We start from the raw sequence: 21,251 nt of genomic DNA on the forward strand, positions 1-21,251 counted from the left end.
GTTGCTTTATGTCGATGACATGTTGGTTGCCTCTAGTTCCAGGTCAGCTATAGATGAGTTGAAAGTTCAGCTTTCAAATGAATTTGAGATGAAGGACTTGGGCTAGGCGAAGCGCATTTTAGGGATGAAGATCGGTAGAGACAAGAAGAAGGGCAAGATTTATTTGACACATGTGGCTTATTTGAAGAAGGTTCTACAGCGATTCCATATTAACATGGATACGAAGCCAGTTGGTGTACCTTTGGGAGCCCATTTGAAGCTTTCAGCTGGCCTTTCACCGAAGTCAGTTAAAGACCGTGAGTTGATGACGAAGACTCCATATGCGAGTGCAGTTGGGAGCTTGATGTACGCGATGGTATGTACGAGGCCGGATTTATCACAGGCGGTGAGCATGGTGTCGAGATACATGCACGATCCAGGAGTGGGTCATTGGGACGCCGTGAGATGGATTTTGAGGTACATTCAAGGTACGCTCAATGTTTGTTTGGTTTATGAGCGGGACACTACAGGTGGGCAGTTGTGCATTGGATATGTTGATTCGGATTATGCCGGGGATTTGGATAAGCGTCGGTCTACTACGGGATATGTGTTTACTTTGACCCGTGCGCCAGTCTGTTGGAGATGCACCTTACAGTCTACGGTGGCTTTGTCTACGACGGAGGCAGAGTATATGGCGTTACGGAGGCTGTGAATGAGGCTATTTGGCTTCGAGGACTTTTGGAGGAACTTGGTAGATCGCAGCGGTCCGTCACCATTCATTGTGATAGCATGAATGCTATCTATTTGGCAAAGAATCAGGTTTTTTATGCGAGGACGAAGCACATTGACATTCGTTATCATTTCGTTCGGGATGTTCTTGAAGATGGCGATGTGGAGATTGTGAAAGTCCATACAAAGGATAATCCGACGGATATGCTCACTAAGGTTGTTCCGAACAACAAGTTTGATCATTGTCGAAACTTGTTGCACATTCGTGATTGTTGAGGCCGTTGATGGCCATTTGGATGAACTACGGGCGGCTTGATCCCTTGGGAGAGGGGGTACGTAGGCAACCACATTGGTGCAGCCGAGTTTAGAGAGACGACACATTGGTGCTCATGTTGGTGTCGGCTCAGTGTTGGGAACACTTCGCCGAGGTGGAGAATTGTGAAAACGGCGAAGGAATTGTGAAAAACGTGAAGAATAACTCAAAACAGGCTCCACCACACCCTGGTGTGGTGTCTGCCATGGGTGTGGTAGAGTCTGTCCTGCACCACACCCTCTGCCACACCCATGGTGCAGGGTGTGGCAGACTCGTTTTTAGAATCCTCCTTTGTCACACCCATGGTGCAGGGTGTGGCAGACTCGTTTTTAGAATCCTCCTTTGTTTGGGAATCCTCCTTTGTTTGGGATTGTGTTTTATTATAAATAGGACCACGTTTTTTAGGGTTTCTTAGAGAGAGAAAATGAGAGAATTAGCATTGTTTTGAGCACTTTGAGAGGGAGATATTGTGAGGGAGTTGAGAGCTTTGGTTAGGGTTATATTTGAGTGATTTTGTGAGTTGTAACCTGTTGTATTTCTCCTCCATATAGTGAAATCTCCCCATCCTCTCCCCGTGGACGTAGGCAATTACCGAACCACATATATCTCTGTGTTTGGTTTGATTTGTTGTAATTGGCTTGGTTTGTGCAAGTGTGTGGCTTTCTTCTTCCGTGATCTCAAGTTCGTTGTGTGTGCGTGCAACGCTTCCGCATAGGCGCGCGACAAGTCAGACTTGACAGCTTTTAGAATGTTTCATCAACCTAAGTTCCTTTTTTTTAAAAGTAGTATTGCTGAAATTTCTCCTTTCCTGGATGTGGAGAAGTTATTGGAGTTACAATGTAAATATGTACTATAAAAAGAAAATGCATCACATGATCATCGGCAGTTAGATATCAAGTCACGTTTTTCAATCTTTGAGTCTTTATTATTTCTTCCTTTTCTTTTTAACTGTATAAATCACATTCTTCATTTCTTTTTTGTCTTTGATCGAAAATTTCCGTAAAAACTGAGTATTCAGGAATTTCATTCCTTGGTATAAGAAAGAGCGCATTTCCCATTCATGAAGTCATTCTATGTGACAACTGTCTGTTTTGCGTAAATATTCTATGTAGCAAATTTTTTCTTGACTGTGAGGTAAATTGATGTAATAATAGTGAATTGAAAGCATATAGAATTGGTACATCAATCAAATTTAGGTCTACGGACAATGTATTATCATTTTAGTTCTGTCAATCTATTTCGATACAAAATGCTTATTGATGAACGTATAAAAATTTACGGCAAGGTGTTTCGGGCATGAATGAGCAAAATGAAGGTTGCGTTAATGATAAAGATCTCTGGGGAAACCGCTAAAAAAAGATTGAACATGTGGGAGGGAGGAGAGAGAACAAATTCGTCTGTAGATAATAGGAGTTCTTTCCATAGAAATTTGATTGGGATGAGATTTTTTTTAAGACAGGAGTAATATTGTGAAAACTTTCGATCCGCAAGGGACACGCCCAGTGGTTATAGATTCACTAGGATTTGCTCTGAAGTCATATTCCTTCAGGAGAACAATATTCCATAGATCAACATTTGAGATCATAGTCATAAGAGATTAGCAACGGAGCAGTGACTACAAATTATTTATTATTCATTCAAAATTTCCTTCCAACTAGTACATTCTTCTTATTTTTCCATCCATTTTTAGATGATTTCACTCCTCCCTTCTCTCTCGATCTCTTAAGTAGATCAAGCCATTGGTGGAACTGTGTAACCTGCAAACAAAAAATTTGAAAATAACCAAAAACATACTTCAAATAACGCAATGAAAAAACCCAGAAAGGAAATTTAAAAGATCACTAATCATACTTCCACATTTTGATCCACCCTTCAATGGCTTGCCGCAGAACTTAGCAACATAGACCACCTTCTCCATACTAATAATATCCTCTAATCCTTTAGGGATATTAGCACAGCAACAAGGAACATCAGCACTCTGAATAACTTGGCAACACTCAGGAGATGGATCCTTTTGAGGACCAGGCTTCAAAACAAACTGCTGGCAGACTTCTCCGAGCTTTGTCAGGTCCCCGTTGCAGACTTCAGCCTGCGTCCGGTGCGCGGAGAGAAGAAAGATCGCCACAATGGCAGCTGCAACGACGGAGGATCTCATGTTGAGTACTGACATCTCTCTTTCTTTCTCTGTTACAGGTTTGGGTTTGTTTTCTTGGGGGTTTGGGGTTGGTTTATATGGAGGAGCTTGTGGGAGGGAGCCTTCGAAGAAGAAGTGTTTATTTTGCTTTGTTTGAACTTGGATTTGTCGGTGTTGTAATTAATAAGTGGAGAAAGAGGACAAGTTTGTATTAATTGGAAAAGAAACTGCCAGTAACAAATTTTGGCGCCATTGGTGCCTATTCAAACTTGAAACTGTAGCTGTGCTCTGTTTGTTCTGTTGACCTCAAATCAAATTAAATACATGGTCTAAGTAGAGCACAAATTATTTATTATAGAACCTGATGAGAATGTCTTATGCGCGGAATCTTCACCTTTATGCCTCTCTTAGTATGGGCTTAGACCACAAATTATTTATTATAGAACCTGATGAGAATGTCTTATGCGCGGAATCTTCACCTTTATGCCTCTCTTAGTATGGGCAATCTGGTCAAGTGAGAATGGAATAAAATAATGAACGAGATAAAGTTAATGTGGAAATAGAATGCTCATTTGCATTCTCACTTTGGATGTGATTGGAGAATGAAGAGGGAATGACGACAATTAATCTTTTTATTTTTAGTATGAGTAATTATAAGCAATTAGCATTTGGGAATTTATTTTAAATTTTTAATTTCCATAGCAATTAATTAGGAATGCTCATTTCCACAGAATGAAAACTGGCATATACTCAACAATTTTTAACTCTATTGTACTATTGGCAAATAAAACATAAGTAATAATGAATTATTTTCCCTGGATATCAAATCACGGAAAATTCGAATTATGACTTGAAATTAAATCTTATAATCCCTATTATCTTGATGCATGATTGTTAATGATGGTCTCAATTACTTGCAGTGCGTTGTGATTGTGAACCCTTGTTAAATAAGAAATCACCATAACCCAGGCCAACTGAAAAAAAAAAAAAACTTTGTTGCCATGTTACTTGCAAGTTCCAGGTACTAGATGTCTTTCTGAGACAAGTGCATAACTAAACTGCCTTTTATATGATTCATGAGGATCTAGAGAGGCCCTTGGTTGAATGCTTGTGACTCTTCTACCCTCGGTGAAAAATTGTAGCAAGTATTTTTCTGTTGGCAGGGTAAAAGAATAAAAACAACCCAGGGGTTTAACTTTAACAATGAAATTACAAGGACAGTAAGTTCAAAACAACGGCACTACAAGGAGTCTATGTGCAAGTGACCCTTCTTAAAATAAATCAAGTGTCTTAATTGTATCTGTATTGTAACCCTATAATTGTATTGGTTCCCTAATCAATAACTGACATGGTATTAAAGCCATGCCTTGTGGAAAAAAAAACTAACCCTAATCTCAAAAATAAAAACGGCATTGTTCATTCACCCATGCACTGTTCATCTTGGTATTGTTCTTCGCTAACGATAATCCGTGCATACCATTCATCATGAATAATATCTCTTTTTCATCATCCTCTTATCACCATCTCCATTCCTCTTCCTCATCGCTTTCGACTTCCTTATCTTCCTATATCACCGCTGCTACCACCTTGATCTTCCGCCACTGCTGCTCTCTATTATTGTTGTCGTTGTTGTTGCCTACTGCCACTGCTGCTAACTTAATCAGATCTGATTACTTGATATGGCTAAAAATGTTTAGATTTGATCTGACCGGATGAAAATAGTGGCTGTTATTTTCTGATTTTTGACTGATTTCTTGTCTGAGGACAACAAACTTTTTTATGACACTAAATAGTATAGGAGGCTGATTGGAAAGTTAATATACCTTATAGTTACTAGACCTAATATATCTAATGTTGTTAGAGTTCTCAGTCGATTCATGCACAAACCTAGAGAGGTTCATTGGAGAGCTGCTTTGAGGATTCTTTCCTATGTGAAAAGCTCTCTTGGTAAAGATTTACTCTACAAGAAGTGTGAAAATGTACATATCTCCACCTATTCTGGTTCGAGGTATCTAGGAGACAAGGGAGACATGAAGTCAACTACTAGGTATTGCACATTTGTTAGAGGCAATCTAGTGACTAGGTGAAGTAAGAAATATGATGTGGTTTCTCGATCTAGTGTAGAGACGGTATAGGACGATGGCGCATATAGCTTGTTAGATAATGCGGCTGGGAAATCTAATGTTAGAACTTGGTTTTGTCCAGCCTAGACCAGTGCTTATGCACTGTGATAATCAGTCTGCTATTTACATTGTCAAGAGTTCTGTTTTTCATGAAAAGATAAAACATATTTAGGCAGATTGCCATTTTATTACGGATGCACTGATGAAAGATTTGATTCACACTCCATTCACTCCTTCAGAACAGTTGGTGTACATTCTCACAAAGGCGACTTGACCTAAAGTGTTTTCTACTTTATGTGACAAGCAAGGCATGATTGATATTTACAGTTCAGCTTGAGGGGGAGTGTTAAATTAGTTAAGTAAGTATTGGGTTATTAGTTGATGGTCCATTATGTGTATCCGTATTTCAACCTATAATTGTATTGGTTCTTTAATCAATAATAATTATTTAGGTCTTTTTCTCTGACACTTTTATATGTAGCGGCCAAAGGCTAATGTAGTTACAAAATGACAGGTTAAAACATTCTGAGTTATGATCAAAGTTAGAGTTGTCAGCTTCAACAGAATGTTTAAAGCAATTAGCAGATTCAGAGAAAATAAGAACAAAGATGATACTTCGATGCCCATATTATTAGACTTTGATTCCATTCATCAGAATATTTTTTTTCATAAACCAGTACAATTCATTTATTCCTTCATTTCTCCGTAATTTAGCCAGCCTCAATCCTTTGGAACGGTGTAGCCTGAAAACCAAACAAAATTATTGAAATTAAACTTGATTTTGGATCAAGCTTAATTTTGGGTTTATGATGGAATTATTCTAAGTTTGACCAAACCCAAAATTAGGTCCAAATTCTAGAGGTTTTCTAGAAACACTCTAGAAGGTTGATCACCGCCTTAAAGTGTTCTAGAGAAATCTTTAAGCTAAATATCTAGATAATAGTATAGAAACATCTAGATAATTTGTGATAAAAATATTTAGATATTATGTAGAAATTTCTAGAGATTAGAAAAATATCTAGGAACTATGGAGGTGATATTAGAAGAATCTAGATCCTTTGTAACATATCTTTGGGAGGCTATAAATACCTCCTCACCTCTCTCATTTGTAAGCAAGAAGAAAAAGTTGAACAAGTGAATAAAGCAAGTTCAAATAAAGAGTCTTCCTCTTCATAAGTTCTCTACATTTCTCTAAAAGTCTTTCAAGTGTTCTCTAAGTGTTTTTCATATTCTTCTTCATACTTAGAGGTTTATTCTCTTGGTTTCTTTCGGGTTTCTCGGGTATTACGGTCTTGGGCTAGTGCTAAGCACTATCGGTGTTATCTTTCCAACTTAAATCTTCTAAAAACTAAAAATAATAAAACCGAAGAAACCTGTAAACTTACTTCCACATTTGCTCCCACTCTCCAGTGGACGCTGGCAATACTTGGCAACATGAGCAACCTTTTCAACACTCACAATATTCTCTATATACTTGAAGATTCGGCGACAATAGCAAGCGATATCTGTATCCCTGAACTGAACACAACATTCTTCTGATGGATTTATCGGCGATAGATTCAGCATGATAGCATTCTTGCATGCTATTGCAAATTTCCACCAGTTCCCCTTACATCCCTCTCCCAAATCAGCCTTCACTTGAGAGTACATGAGTATAAATACTAAGGCATAGGCCAAAATAAAGCATCCAAGACTAATCTTTGCCATGACTTTCAGTAGTCTCAAAGATTTCTTATATCAGTTTGTGCTCAGTTGAAATTGTGTTTTGGGATTATATATAGAGGTTGCTGCTTGGACCTTTTTTTGCATGGAAAGGATTATGTATCTTCTAATTAATGACTATAATGATTCTATTAATGGTTTTCCGTGTTCGACAAATTTGAGGGAAACTGTTCTATTTTTTCTGTTTACGCTGACTGCCAATCAAAGTTTTGGCAAAACTTCCTTAGGCCAAAAAGTGAAATTTAAACCAGTTCTTTCTGGAACTCCATTTACCTCGTTTTATTCCTGATTAGGTTAGAATAAACTGGGCTAGGATCAATCCTAGTGTAGTTTTTTTTTTTGGATAGTTGCCTAACACAGCCGATAAGTTAGAATCACTATGAATCTGACCGAAACCGAGCTTATTTTCAATAGACCAAGTATATGTAATTTAATTAATAACGTAATTATATTCTCAACAATCTTAAATCCCTAGCCTCAACTATAAATCCTATCTTTCTTTCTCTCTGAAAAATATGCAAGTTACAGTGAACTTGCCGGGTAACTGTGATGTGTTAACCTTTGGTGAACAAGAAACCAATAATTTGTGATTAAATATTTACCCTAAACATTTGAGTAGTAAATACCAGTTGTATCGATCATAACTATGAGCACTTCATCCATATTAATTCTTGGATTGGCACTGTTATGAGTATCCTCAGATGGGTAAAAGGCATAACAAACTGGTTTTTTCCCCCTATGCCTGGCAATTCTGTAAGAAGAATTTCCTCATTCATTCTTTTTCCCTGCAGAGACAATGATATGTTAAATATTCTGACATTAGATCAATGCTTGAATGCTCAACTTCAGCAGAATGTTGAACGAACCTCAAAATTAAGAAGAAAGGTGATATTTCAATGCCCCTATTATAAGTTTTAGATGCCATTCATCAGAGTACATTTTCTCATACATAAACTAGTACAAATATTTTTTTTCTTCATTTTCTCCATCTTTTGCCAATCTCAAGCCTTTGGAACAGTGTAACCTGAAAACCCAAACAAAATAATATCAGTAAAGCATTAAATCAATAATATAGGTAAAGAAATCTGCAAACTTACTTCCACATTTGCTTCCACTCATTAAAGGACGCTGGCAATATTTGCCAGCATCAGCAACCTTTTTAACACTCACAATTCCTTCTAAATGCTTGAAGATTTTGCTACAGTAGCAGGGATATCTGCATTCTTGAACTGCACGCAACATTCATTTGATGGATTCATCGGCGGTTTATCCTTCGCAATAAAACTATTGCATTCTCTTATGAATTCAAACCAGTCCCCTTCGCATGCCTTCCCAAAATCAGCCTTCACCTCAGAAAACATGAAAATTGAAATAATGGCATAGACCAATATAAAGCATCTCGGACTAGTTTCTGCCATGGTTTTTAGTAGTCTTAAAAGTTTTCTTCAATCAGTTTATGCTCTGGTGAATTAATGTTTTGTGGTCACATAGCTAGCTGTTGCTTGGACTCTTTTGCATGGATAGGATTATGAATCTTGTAATTAATGACTCGAGGGAAAAAGACAATTTCGTCATGATTCTGGAAATGGTCATAGGTGTTCGATGTCAATAGATATTATTCATAATTCAGCTTTGACTAGCTAAATTTTGGGGATCAAAGTCCTACCTGATAGTCCTCATGCTTATAACCGATAGACTTCTTATTTTCATGTGATGCAAACAATTCACTGAGAGCATCATTTTTGTTAAGTCTCCTCGTTTTGTAACTGCACTTTTATATGTTCGAAGATATTCATTTGCTTTTAATAGGAGCCCAGATTCAATGTATCAGTTAAATATAGTATATTTTTATTCGGACTGTCATTTATTATCTTTCATTTTCTTATTAGAGTTTTCCTTTTGTAGATACACGACAAGGTGTACACGTATATGCAGTATTACTCTCTTCTTCATAATCAGTAACGAGATAGAAAAATTTCTTCTCTTTCTTTTATTTCAACAATATATAATAAATCGGGCGAAGGCCTTTATCTCTCCAAAAATAGTCATTAGTATCTGTTCAGTATTAAAGTCAATTGTTATGGTCTTCCTATTTTCACCTCTAAAAAGCAATTTTGGAATTGAAACACTGAATGTTCTCATTGATGGAAAGTAATGAAGAGTTCTCTAAAATTTGTCTTTGAAAAATTAAATGATGTACAGTTGATTGGCGAAGCGGAAGATTGGCAAACCAGAGGCCATGTTCAAATCCTACTAAAGGAGGAAGTAAAGTAAAGCTATACGTCGAATAAAAGGACTTTGACACATTATATTATAAAAGCAAAGCCAAAAAATAGTCCACACTAAATTGATATACTTGTCCTATAACAAAAATTATTGTTGAGATCAATTAAAATTATTGTTGGTTAACAAATGGATGAGTTTAAAAAACCTAATTAGATGAAATTAAGGTTCATTATATGATCAGTTCCCAGTAAAGGAGACCTTACTACTTTAGTTTTTGTACAAATTTGCCTGCTAAAGTTTGATAACTAGGTAGAACTACTATCTCTCTTTCTATACTTTTTCCTATATAAGTCTTGTTGAATTATGATTCCAGGTTACTTTCAGCTCATAAGGTTGTTTTGAAGGAAGTGGTTTACTTGGATCATTGAGATCCAACCCGATGGACAAAACTCGCATATGATCACATTACCTGTGCATACTTTATTTCTATTGTTCTTGCCAAGAATTGATGTCATCACATGATTCAATGTTGATACTTTCAAGATAGGATGATGTTTTAAATTCTGTACTCATAGTTACCTTGCACTTACACGAAAAACTTGGAATTATGAGGTAAGATTTTGACAGAACCTATTATTAGAGGCCTTGTTTCCATTTCTTCAATATGTTAGATTAAACAATTTAATTACAGTAATCACACATCTCCATAGTTGATTGGTTGTAGCATCGCTTTAATGACAGTAATTGCGTTGGAGCATCCCTTTTATTACAGTAATTGCTACCCCCAAAGTCGCTGATTTGGTTTGAAGTTGACCTAAAGTAATAACAAGAAAACTTTTTTTTTTGGTTTGACGAGGGAACTTCACTGCAATCCTTCGGACCCCCGGAGTGGCTAAGGGGCACCCCCCAACGCATTCGCCTCCGGTATTCTAGGAAATTAAATTTCTGTCGGTGCTCCACAGGAGAATCAAACCTAAAACCTTAGACTACTACTCATAGGCAGCTTAGCAACTTAGCTAGACCCTCTTGGGTAATAACAATAAAACTTGCCACATAGAAAAGTTACATGCTAAGGATTTCCAGTTCCCTGCCTGATAAGTGGAATAAACATGACTCAAATTAACTTGATCACATACCTAGTATGTATCTCAATTAGTAAAAACGGAAACAAAGTAAGATATTGACAAACCTCAGTATTAGCAGATACCTTAACACCAAAAACACACCAACATATCTTCAATGATTTCTTGAGCAAAAACACATTTGCATTGTTACATGTTATAACAAAAAGGGAGTACATGATGATGACTATGATCATATATATCCGATTGCCAATTAGCCCCGAAACTGAAAACTTGTATTCAAGATAAAGTGACATTTCCAAACCTTTTAGGGGTTATCTCAAAATGGGCCAAACTTCTTTGGGGTTTTTTTAACCCTGCCCTTTATTCGTATAGGCAAGTCGAATAAAGATGACTCAGATTAACTTGATCACACCCCTAGTATGTATTTCTATGAGTAAAAGAGAAACAAAATAAGATATTGACAAACCTCAGTTATTAGCAGATTGACATAACACCAAAAACATATTAACACATTTTCTATGATTTATTAAGCAAAAAGATACTTTCAATGTTGTATATTATAATATATAAGGGGCTACATGGTGCTCACTATGATCTTATATCTGATTGCCAATGAGCCCAAAACTAAAAACTTGTATTCAAGATTACATGTGGGGTTAAGTGACATTTCAAGACTTCTCGGGTATTTAGTGAGATTTATCCTATACCCATATAGATAAGTGGAATAAAGATGACTTGGATAAACCTGAATATATCCCTCATATGTAGTTCTATTAGTAAAAACAGACACAAATAAGATACTGACAAACCCCAGCTATTAGCAGATACCTAACAACAAAAACATAATAACATTTCTTCAAGAAGTTCTATAGCAAAAACATACTTGCAATGTTATATATTATAAAAAAGAAGTTACATGATGCTCACTATGATCACATCTCTGGTTGCCAACGGGCTCTGAAACTGAGAGCTCGTATTCAAGATTCTACACCATTCTCGTTCTCTTCACAGCTTGCATTAGACTTGCATAGAGGGCACGTACCATGTCGCTGAAGCCATGGATATATGCAACTTGCATGGAACTGTAAAAAGAAAAAGAAATAGCCAATTAGGTATTTGTAGGCAGGCTGTTGGCTGAAAAAGTAAAATCAGTATATCCCAAAATCTAATAAATTGTACAGCAATACAGTTTGAAAGAGATAATTGCGGTCCCATTTTCACCAATTTTTTCATGAAAGAGCTACACAGGGAGAAGTATATATATTTGCATTTTGTACAAAAGAAGAAAGACAACTTACTCAACATGTCGATTGTGTCGGAAACATACACAGAGACTTATTTCATCAAGATAGGACATTGAGGAATTAACAGTCATCAAAGGCGAATATTAGCCCTGTCCAAATGGGCTTCAGTATGTGATGACTGTTACTTACTCAACATGTCGAACACGCCGGGGCCTGTAGGTAAAGGCTCGGAAAAGCTGGGCCTTTGGCCAGGATCGGGAGGTTTCAAGCGGGCGGTGAAGCCCGACCTGGGACGGTTCTACGTATATATATATATACTATATATTATATTATATATATACATGTATTGATATATATTATATAGTGCGTCAATATAAATAGTTATATATATAATATTGAAAAAGTGATCGAAGGTGAACACATTGAGATTCAACTCAGGACGCGCCTAAAATCAGCATCATTGTTTTACCGATCTGCTCCGTGAACTTATCTACACGTCCCCCCCCCTTCTTTAAACCCAAAACACATAATTTTAGGGTGAAACCCATCGTGTTTTGACTTCGTTTGAGCCGGTGCAAAAAGTTCTATTTATTCGAAACGTTTAAATTACGGCGAGTGGGATGAAGGGTCAAAACACGACGGGCTACCAAAATTGGGTGTGTTTAGGTTTCAAGAACTTGTTAGATCAGTTCAACGGAGCGGATCGGTTAAAAACATTAGGGAATGTTGTGTGATTTAGCAGCGTCCTTTAGTGGAATATAAGGTATCACTCTAGAATCTTTTCCCCTTATATATATATATATTATATATATTATATATATATTTATATATGGAAGTATAGGGTATGTTTTGGAGTGAAAGTGTCACATTCCCTCCATCATTTAAATTTGGGACACTTTAACATGGGAAGGGAGTGGATGGGGATTTGACCAATCACTACAAGCAAAAATTTTTTAGGTGCTTGGTTACCAAGAATTCCTATTTCTAATACTACATATATAATATGATTATATATATAATATAATATGATTCTTAATAATTTGAAAAATATGGTATATATACATGAGTTTATTGTTTATGGATTATTTTGATTGAAATAAAAAATTAGTTTTATGTAGGGATTTAGTTGAGATATGATTTATATATATAGTATGATATGGTCATTAATGCATACTTATATATATTTTTAAGCGTATACTGTCATTAATGTATACTTATATATACTTACATATAATATATAGCTATATACTAATATGTAAGTATATACTAATACATATATACATATAATAAGATTAATCTAATTTTTAGCAAAAAAATAAAAAAATACAAAAAAAGAAAATTCGGGCCAGCCTGGAGCCCAGCCCAGTTTGGCCCAGGCCCGGGCCCGGGCCTGGCACCCCGGGTTCAGGTCCGACCTAGGCATTTTTCCTGGCTCGATCCCGAAAATCGGGGCCGGGCTGGGCAGCTCTAGGGAATATGCATTAGTGTAAGCGCATCCTTTTAATAGGAGAGGTAGTATGTTAAAAATTAGAAGAAGTTTCTTTCTTTGTGTGATGATCTACTCATCTTATTTATTCAGAAATGTGAAAGTAGGAATAGATAATTCCAAAGAAAACAAGTGATCTAACGTAGTCCTGATAGGAAAGGTGCAATACTTCTCCCACTTTAAATACGCATATGTGAATGAAGCTCTCAACTACAAAGTGCTATAGAGATAAACGTCCAGTCTTAACAACGTGCTGTTAAAAAACGATAATATTGCCAGTCGAGCAGAAGTTTCTTCCGTTTTCAATACACATATTAATTTTACTGGTTTCTTTACAAATGTCACTACATGAGGAATCGTGATTGGATTAAACGATGATAGTCTTATTAATCTATCAATCGGATAGTAACGTCCGATCTTAACTGCCTATTGTTACCTTTTGCAGGTGCAAACTCAGGGGGATTGTTATCATCCTCTAATTTGTATAGATTCTATTTTTATCATGAACTTCTTGTCATGCTACATTCGTGTGTCATATTATCCAATTTAGAGTGTCCCAACCTTCTTGAGATTACAACCTTACAAATGACTATCGACCTTTTTACTCTCGTAAGTCCCTCAAATGTTGTCTCAAGATCTTTTAATGTTGTCATGTATTCATGAGTTACGCAAAGAGCTTCTTTTCATGTAGATCCGCATGGTCATATTTAGACCCATATCATCCTGTATCTAAAGTACTAGACCTAAAGCATTATTACAATACTTGTACCAATTTCCTTTCAGCAGATATGGATACATATAGTCTAACTCATATCAATATAAGTTGTATGTGAATCTTGGTTCAAGTTACATTCCAATATTTTTCGAATAGTAGTCAAGTATTTATGCATACAACCTAAATTCTGTAGAGAAGTTCAGTGTCTTTTATCTACAAACATAAGTATATGTAAAATTAAAAATAACACGACATTTTCCTTTTCGTTCAAGATATCACCTTAGATAGTACTTCTTGTCATTGAAATATATGTGCTTTTGGACAAACTTGGCATATTTTATGATATATATTACCATATGCCAAGTATTTTTTATATTACCTTATTGGTATACCATATGCCAAGTATTTTTTATATTACCTTACATATTTTTTACTTTACTTTATTGGTATACATACTTGTCAACGAATATGGAATTATATATAAAGTGGATTATCCATATTTGTTTCCATTCTTAGACTAGACCTGTCTCCTAATTTTACTGCCTGCTAAATGTGATAAAGATAGGATCTCATACTAATTTCAAAAGGTCAAGTACTCAAATAGAGGCTAGGCGTTGATGGACTAACTAATAGGCTCTCGAAACACTTCAACCCACCCAAGTAAGTTAATAATAAAAAGTCGAAATATAGTATAATTGTATGTATGTATTTAGTGCAACCTGTAACAGGATGATAAGGGTCTAACTATGACCTCGAAGTCAGATCTACATGCAAAAAAAAAGAAAAAAAAAATCCCTTTGGATAATCTGTGAAGGACGTGGCAAATTAGGAGGTTGTAAGATGACTTAAACCATCTGCAAGATTATGATTTTAAAGAAGTTTGGGATATATTAAGTTGGCAATATGATACATGAGCGGAACATGACAAGACAATTATGATAAAGTCAGAATCTACACAAATCAGAAGAACCATAATAACCTCGTGGCATTTGCGCCTTTAAAAGGTAACAAAACGTGGTTAAGACTGCCTGTCACAACCCAAATTGATAGATCGACAAAATTTTTCTCATAATCTAATCATGATCAAATCTTCATACTTTTCCAAAACAACAACCATAAGAGTATAAATATCCCCTCCTCAAAGAGGAGAAAGCAAGCACAATTGAAACCTAAGAATGCTTATCTTCTCATCTTCATGAAACAATCTTAAGCATCAAAGGTGCATCGTTGGAGATTAAATCTCGCATTCACTTCTACTTATGGTGCATAGATCTCAAAAGATACTGACCACTTGATCTCATGGACTACAAATCTTATTGGTGTTTCACCGAATATCTAATCCCCCTTAGTCGGTGGTCGGTGCAACATAATAGGACATGTGCTACCAAATTGATAGCTTAAATAGGTAAAGACAACTAACATCAATGTCAGCTAGTTGAAAAAAAGTTAGAAGATTCATATACACCGCCATAATGTCCTAGAAAAATAAATACTTATTGAGTATCCTACCATCTCTTTTGCTTCCATAATATTTAGACTTATTCTCATTATTTTACATTACTTTTGAAAGTAACTATAAATAATCAATAGCTAGAGTAATCTCAACATATTCTCAAATGAATTGGAAATAAGGCACCTATAGAAAGTTCTAGTAATTGAGAGGAATCAAATGTAGAAATTTAACATATCCCAGTTCATTTACCAATCAAAAATATGGCAACGAATATGGATATGGTTTGATGAGGAACCTCATATTAGTATCTGTCAAATGCACATATGAATATAAAATAAATGAGAATACACACACACACACACATACATTTATATATATACATAGACATAGACATATACATATACATATATATAACCAAATATGAGAAAGGCAAGTAAAATTCAAGGATGTAGACTATATAAGAATAATCTAATAAAAGAGAATGTCCCGAATCAAAATCAACCAATGTGTTCGGCATATCCGGAAACATAGGTTATAACCCTCAATCACCAAAATATACTTCACAACTGCTAATGTCAAAAAAAAAAAAAAAAAAAAAAAGCATCCAAATGATAGAGATATTTAAATATCCACTTTCCTATCTATATTTTTACCTATATCCATATTTATATATTTATTTAACCAAAAATAAATTATGACTATACATATTGTCTTTATATCTAACTGGATTTGGATATTTAACATTAGTGTTTGTATTTGATCAGATATGCATGCAAATTTATCTGTAGATAACCGTATCCACGTCCACCTTTTATTTCTATTGTAGTTTACTCATGGCTTCTATTGCTTAATACGAAAAAGCCTCGAAGAAGCGCTTGCCATTTTTTTTTGGTTCTTTTTGCATGGAACTTTCTGAATAATCGTACAATGAGTTTCTACAACTGTATGCCTAGTAGTGTTTGACGAGATCAAAAACGTTTGAGAACTTCTTGAATTTTAATCACTTGTCCATCCATCTGCTCTTTTTTCTCACAAGTGTTCAGTCTCGTGTTTAGATGAACACATTAGGAGGATGTCAAGAGTATTGATAGTACTTTGTGTTAGGGTTGTAGAGGCACATCAATAGAATGGACTAGCTAGGGTAATTTGCTTAGGTCCAATTGAGTGAAAAGAATTAATCATATTTGAGTTATAAGACTGAGCTTATTTAAGCATATATTCATCTAAGTCTTCTCCTGATGTAGGGCTAAATCACATGTCATGCCTTTTTCTAAACCAAACCCAAACTTAACCGAATGAATGTGGGACACTCCTTAACACTTTTTGGAGTCTTAGAATTGATCAAATCATCAAGCACTGGTCATAGGGATCCAAAAGTCAATTTGTGCAATACGAATCATGAGAAACCTGAGTGTCCATCATGCACTAGCAAGCAATTCCTTCAACACTCATGTAAATAGTACTAATTTATGTCAAAATGGGAAGAGAAAAAAGGCAATTAAATGAAAAGGTGAGAATTGTTCAAATTTTCAAAATAAATGTTATGATGGGAATTCTTACAAGAAGACATTATTGTTATATTACACATTCATAGGAATCCATAGTTTCTTTTATTGCTATATTAGTTACTAATTGAAAAGGAAAGAATAATAATCTTCTTCTATTTCCTTTTACAAGCTACACCTGTCCCTCAGAGGCCTCCATAGATTATGACTTAAAACATTTGTGGAGATGGAGTTAAGTCATACCACCTCCATTAGACAAGGTTAGCTATTTTATTGAACACCATGTCTAGCTTATCCTTCTTGAAGAACTACAAAATATATTTGTCTTCCTCGCAAGACAATCTGTCTTCGAGAATTGGTTTTGAGCTTCCTGTGGATGTTTCACCGCTCCTGCATGAATGACATTAGAAGTAGACAGTCTAAATCTTCCTAGAGAATTGCAGTACAAGAAGCCAAGGAGAATAAAAGGTAGAGTGAGGAAAATAGTAGATCTACTCTCGTTCCTTTGAAAATCCTAAATAAACATGCCATAGTCTCTAATCTTTCATGCTTGTTAGATAACGGAATGTAAAGGTCTCGAGATTCTCGATGTAATCATTTGGCAAGGGTTTAAAGCTATCAACATAAGAGGATATACATATGTGTTTGATGGATGTAAGATTCTTGTAGCTATCGTCAATATTTTACCAAATGTTATGTAAAATATCATGTAATAATAAATGGTGTTCTGAGTTTTCACCATAATTCTAGTGATTCCATGCACATGCATGACATGTATGCATGCGCATAGCCATCTTTTCTTTCAAGGTGGAATCAACATTTCACCTTGATTAGAATCACTTTGATCTGAATTTGGATGAGAGAAGGAGATTTTTTTTTATTGATTATGACTTGCATTGAAGACAAAGGGAAGCAAACCGACACCGATTTGACATCAACATGAATACAAAGGTGAAGAAACTTAGCAGAAAGCTCGACAAATTAGAACGACATCTTTCGAGGTCCAAGCAACCATGACCAATGACAACCGACCTCTAGCATGATTTGTCTCTGTAGAGAAGTCTGTGAGTGAGCAATCTGTGTTTGGGCAACCAATGTCGGTCCAGATTAGTTATCTGGAAGACAGACTCAGACTGACATCAGTGCCAGATTTGATGTTGTTTCCAGATTTAGAATTCTATTTTTGGGGTCCATTGAAAAAAATTACGGTACACACTTTGGAGTTTGGATATAGAAAAAGACCATGATTGAGCCTATATGAAAAGAGTGGGCCGTGTTATAGCACAGGGAAGCACAGGAATGAAAGACCCAGCTCTGGCCTACTTATTTCTATTGAGGACGAGGATGAGGAAAAGAACCTGCCCTTCCTCCTAATCCTCCCCCATGTCCAAGTCGGACAATGGCCCCCAACCCATTCCAAACATAAACAAGGCTTGGATTTGACTAGGTACCGTACAGCCTAGTCTGAATCAAATTGATGATGCTCCTGTGAGCGGTCTGATTTCATCCAAGATATGAAATAGCTCTTCTAATAGAAATTGCTTGTTACTATAAACAAGCCCTTTATATAGGCAACTGAACGTGCATCAATAACAGCAGAAATAAAGACTTACTTTGTATATACGTACACTACTGAAAAGAAAATTATTATAATTACCTGGTGGGAGCAAGGCAATCTTCTGATAAGTTCACCTCCATTGACTTCTTCCAAGCAAACCCCACACTCGAGTGCATCTTCAGCCATAATCTGCAGTAATTGTAGATAACTTTACTACTCTAAGGTGAAGAATAAAGCCTATAATCAACTCTGAGAAATATCCGACAAGCTTGTCACATGTAAGGACCAGGAGATACTAAGGGACCAAGTAACTTTCAAACACATTGCAGTTTACCACGATCAAAGACATATAAACAAACAATCTACCTCATTTCCAATTAAAGTTGAAGATGATGCAAACTGTTCTGAAGATATATGACTGTAAAATAAGAAAACAACAATTTAATGAGTGATAATAAGATATAGGAAGAACTCACAGAATGCTTATTTTAAAGTAGGGTATTTTATATATATAGCCCTTAAATCATGTGTATTTGCAATCTCAGTATTTTCAAACCTTCCCCCAAATCACCAACTTCAAAAAGAAAATACTCCCCCGGCCCCCAAAATCCACAAATCATCGGCTTTATGGAATATGGTAGCAAAAATTTGACCATTATGTTGATATTTTGCGCTGCAGTTACATATTACTCATCAAATTTGATGAGTTGGGAGTATTGTTTTTCCGAAGGGAATGATTAAGGGGCAAGTATTGCAAGTACTGTGATTTTGGGGTTAGTTTTGCAAATACATATGATTAAGGGGTATATGCACAAAAACCCTTTCAAGTAACACACATAAAATTCACCTATTTATGTCATAGGCAGAGTCAATGAATGATGGACCCTTGTACTTGAAAAGGGGAAGAGCATTGATTTGTTCGTCGGTCATTGCCGGAGCGTCGGGAACAATATCATTATCTAATGCCCTCAAAGCATCATAATCTACACAAAATAATTGAAAAGAAGCTAAAAATCATTAACCAACCACAGACGTCACGATCTCTATAACTCTTAAAAGATATTATACCTCTCTCATCAAATTCACGATCAAGAGAAGCAAGTTGAATCCTAATATCAGGCAACTGCTGTCTTGTTGCAAATGGAGGCACATCGATCTGTTGTTCCTCATGCTCCATCTCTTCATTGTTAGTTGACATCGGGATTTCATCTTGGTGATGTTTACAGTAAAATACCTTGAGAAATGCGGCTAGCAAGCACACACTCAATCCAAGCCAGAGCTACAACCAGAAACTAAATCAGATAAAAGAATCATTTTCAATAGTTGGAAAATTTTGTGTTGATAAGTACCAGAATATTATAGGGTGACAGTTGATCACTGCTCATTACCATCACAAGGAAAAAGACTGCAGGTAACATGATATAGGCTGACAATTAGTTATCAGTCATTTGATCTCATATGAAAAATAACATTAGAACACATTAAGACATACCCATGAAGCACAAATAACCGATGACTGCACGCGGATTACGGATGATTTCAGAGAAACACGTCTCAATGTCGGCCTCACTTGCACTGAAACAAGAACTCATGGTGGCAATGCAGGAGGATTTCTACAATTTTAAAGGGCAACACAATCAAAGTTACAGAGATGAAAAGAACCACCATTACTTGCTTCACTACTGGAAAAGTTGTTTTTTTCTCGTAGACATATTAGAAAGCAAAAATCCATAGGAATTAATCATTATGACCAGAAAAATTCCTGAAATTTTTATATTAATTTATAATGTTGAAGAGTTTTTGGAAGTCTAAAAGCGCATAAGGTGGTCTGCATTATCAAGTACTTCCCTTTGAAAGAAGAGGGATACTAGATCTCCTGGGTTTGTGCAATCGGGAATAATCGAGGATATGAGATCACTACCCCCAACGCGATGACACAACTGAAATCTAGCACTGTCACTAATCCCTATATTCTTCAAAATTTCAAAGAAAGGAAAACTTAACTAGTTTAGAGAACAGATCTCTTTTCTAGAGACAGATTACAGGAAACGCAAACACATCCCGAATGCGTTGCCTTCTATAGGAGTTACACATCACAAGTTTAGCACACATACTGTCACAAGTTTACAAGACAAAACCCACCATTAACCTGCTCTTTTTATCCATGGAAGCAGACAGCCCCATGCTAATTTCTTGCTCCTTGATAGCCCTCCATCCATTTGTATTCTGATATTTGTAACTCAACTGTACTTTACTGTCAATAAGGTTTAGACCCAGGCCTTTTATCTCAAAAAAAGAAGGGGCACATTTTCCAAAACCTGGCTCGGTTCTTAGATTAGCCTCAAAATTTTCAAAATGACACTCAACCCTCAAAACTTGTCTAGAAAACTCCCCACGAAGTTGGCAATTATCTCAAAACAGATTCAGAATAATGCGAAAACTTTGGGGGTTGAGTGAAATATCCATAGTTTTTAGGATTATCTCAAAATGACCAAAACTTCATGTGGGTTTTGTGAAACTTGCACACAAAAAAAAAACCCCCTTTTTGCCCTTGGAGAAAAAGGGCTCCATGATTGCAATCAATGTTCTTGATCACACAATTTTAATGCCTCGCAACAAACTAAGGCTAATACAAATACTAGTACTCCATCCACACCAAGCATAACATCTATGATTTGAAATAGTAGATCCGGATCCTCTCTCCAATTAGGTTGTAATCGAATTAGGTGGTAATCGAAGAGGGTCCAATTACTCAGTTCTTACCTTAGTACTTTGAAAACCACTACTTTGAAAATTGTTTTTTTGTAATAGTAGATAGAAATCTTACATGGCATGATCTCATTCATTCACTAAAAATAAAAATGAACGGTACGGATTGGAATAATTGGACTCTCTCTGATTACCACCGAACACGAGAGCAATTGTCAGTCAATTTAGACGAAAAAAAAAAACCTACCCAAATAAGCAATTCTCTACATC

At 35.9% G+C, this 21,251-nt stretch overlaps 3 protein-coding genes across 3 annotated transcripts; all 3 read right to left on the reverse strand.

Moving 5' to 3' along the window:
* On the reverse strand, positions 2,619-3,272 carry LOC109829634. The gene is made up of 2 exons (XM_020396685.1): positions 2,873-3,272; positions 2,619-2,778 (listed from the first exon to the last, which is right to left on the reverse strand). The coding sequence occupies exons 1-2, from the start codon at positions 3,189-3,191 to the stop codon at positions 2,753-2,755; spliced, it is 345 nt and encodes a 114-aa protein (XP_020252274.1). The 5' UTR covers positions 3,192-3,272; the 3' UTR covers positions 2,619-2,752.
* Positions 5,999-6,985, reverse strand: LOC109831331. The gene is made up of 2 exons (XM_020398662.1): positions 6,664-6,985; positions 5,999-6,021 (listed from the first exon to the last, which is right to left on the reverse strand). The coding sequence occupies exons 1-2, from the start codon at positions 6,983-6,985 to the stop codon at positions 5,999-6,001; spliced, it is 345 nt and encodes a 114-aa protein (XP_020254251.1).
* On the reverse strand, positions 7,892-20,626 carry LOC109831644 (E3 ubiquitin-protein ligase SDIR1-like). Its single transcript, XM_020399006.1, has 9 exons — positions 20,415-20,626; positions 19,765-19,885; positions 19,622-19,677; positions 19,341-19,551; positions 19,120-19,255; positions 18,639-18,690; positions 18,372-18,461; positions 8,098-11,393; positions 7,892-8,024 (listed from the first exon to the last, which is right to left on the reverse strand). The coding sequence occupies exons 1-8, from the start codon at positions 20,454-20,456 to the stop codon at positions 11,289-11,291; spliced, it is 813 nt and encodes a 270-aa protein (XP_020254595.1). The 5' UTR covers positions 20,457-20,626; the 3' UTR covers positions 7,892-8,024; positions 8,098-11,288.

This window comes from Asparagus officinalis, chromosome 2 (genome assembly GCF_001876935.1).
Source record: "Asparagus officinalis chromosome 2, Aspof.V1, whole genome shotgun sequence".
Classification (NCBI taxonomy): Eukaryota; Viridiplantae; Streptophyta; class Magnoliopsida; order Asparagales; family Asparagaceae; genus Asparagus; species Asparagus officinalis.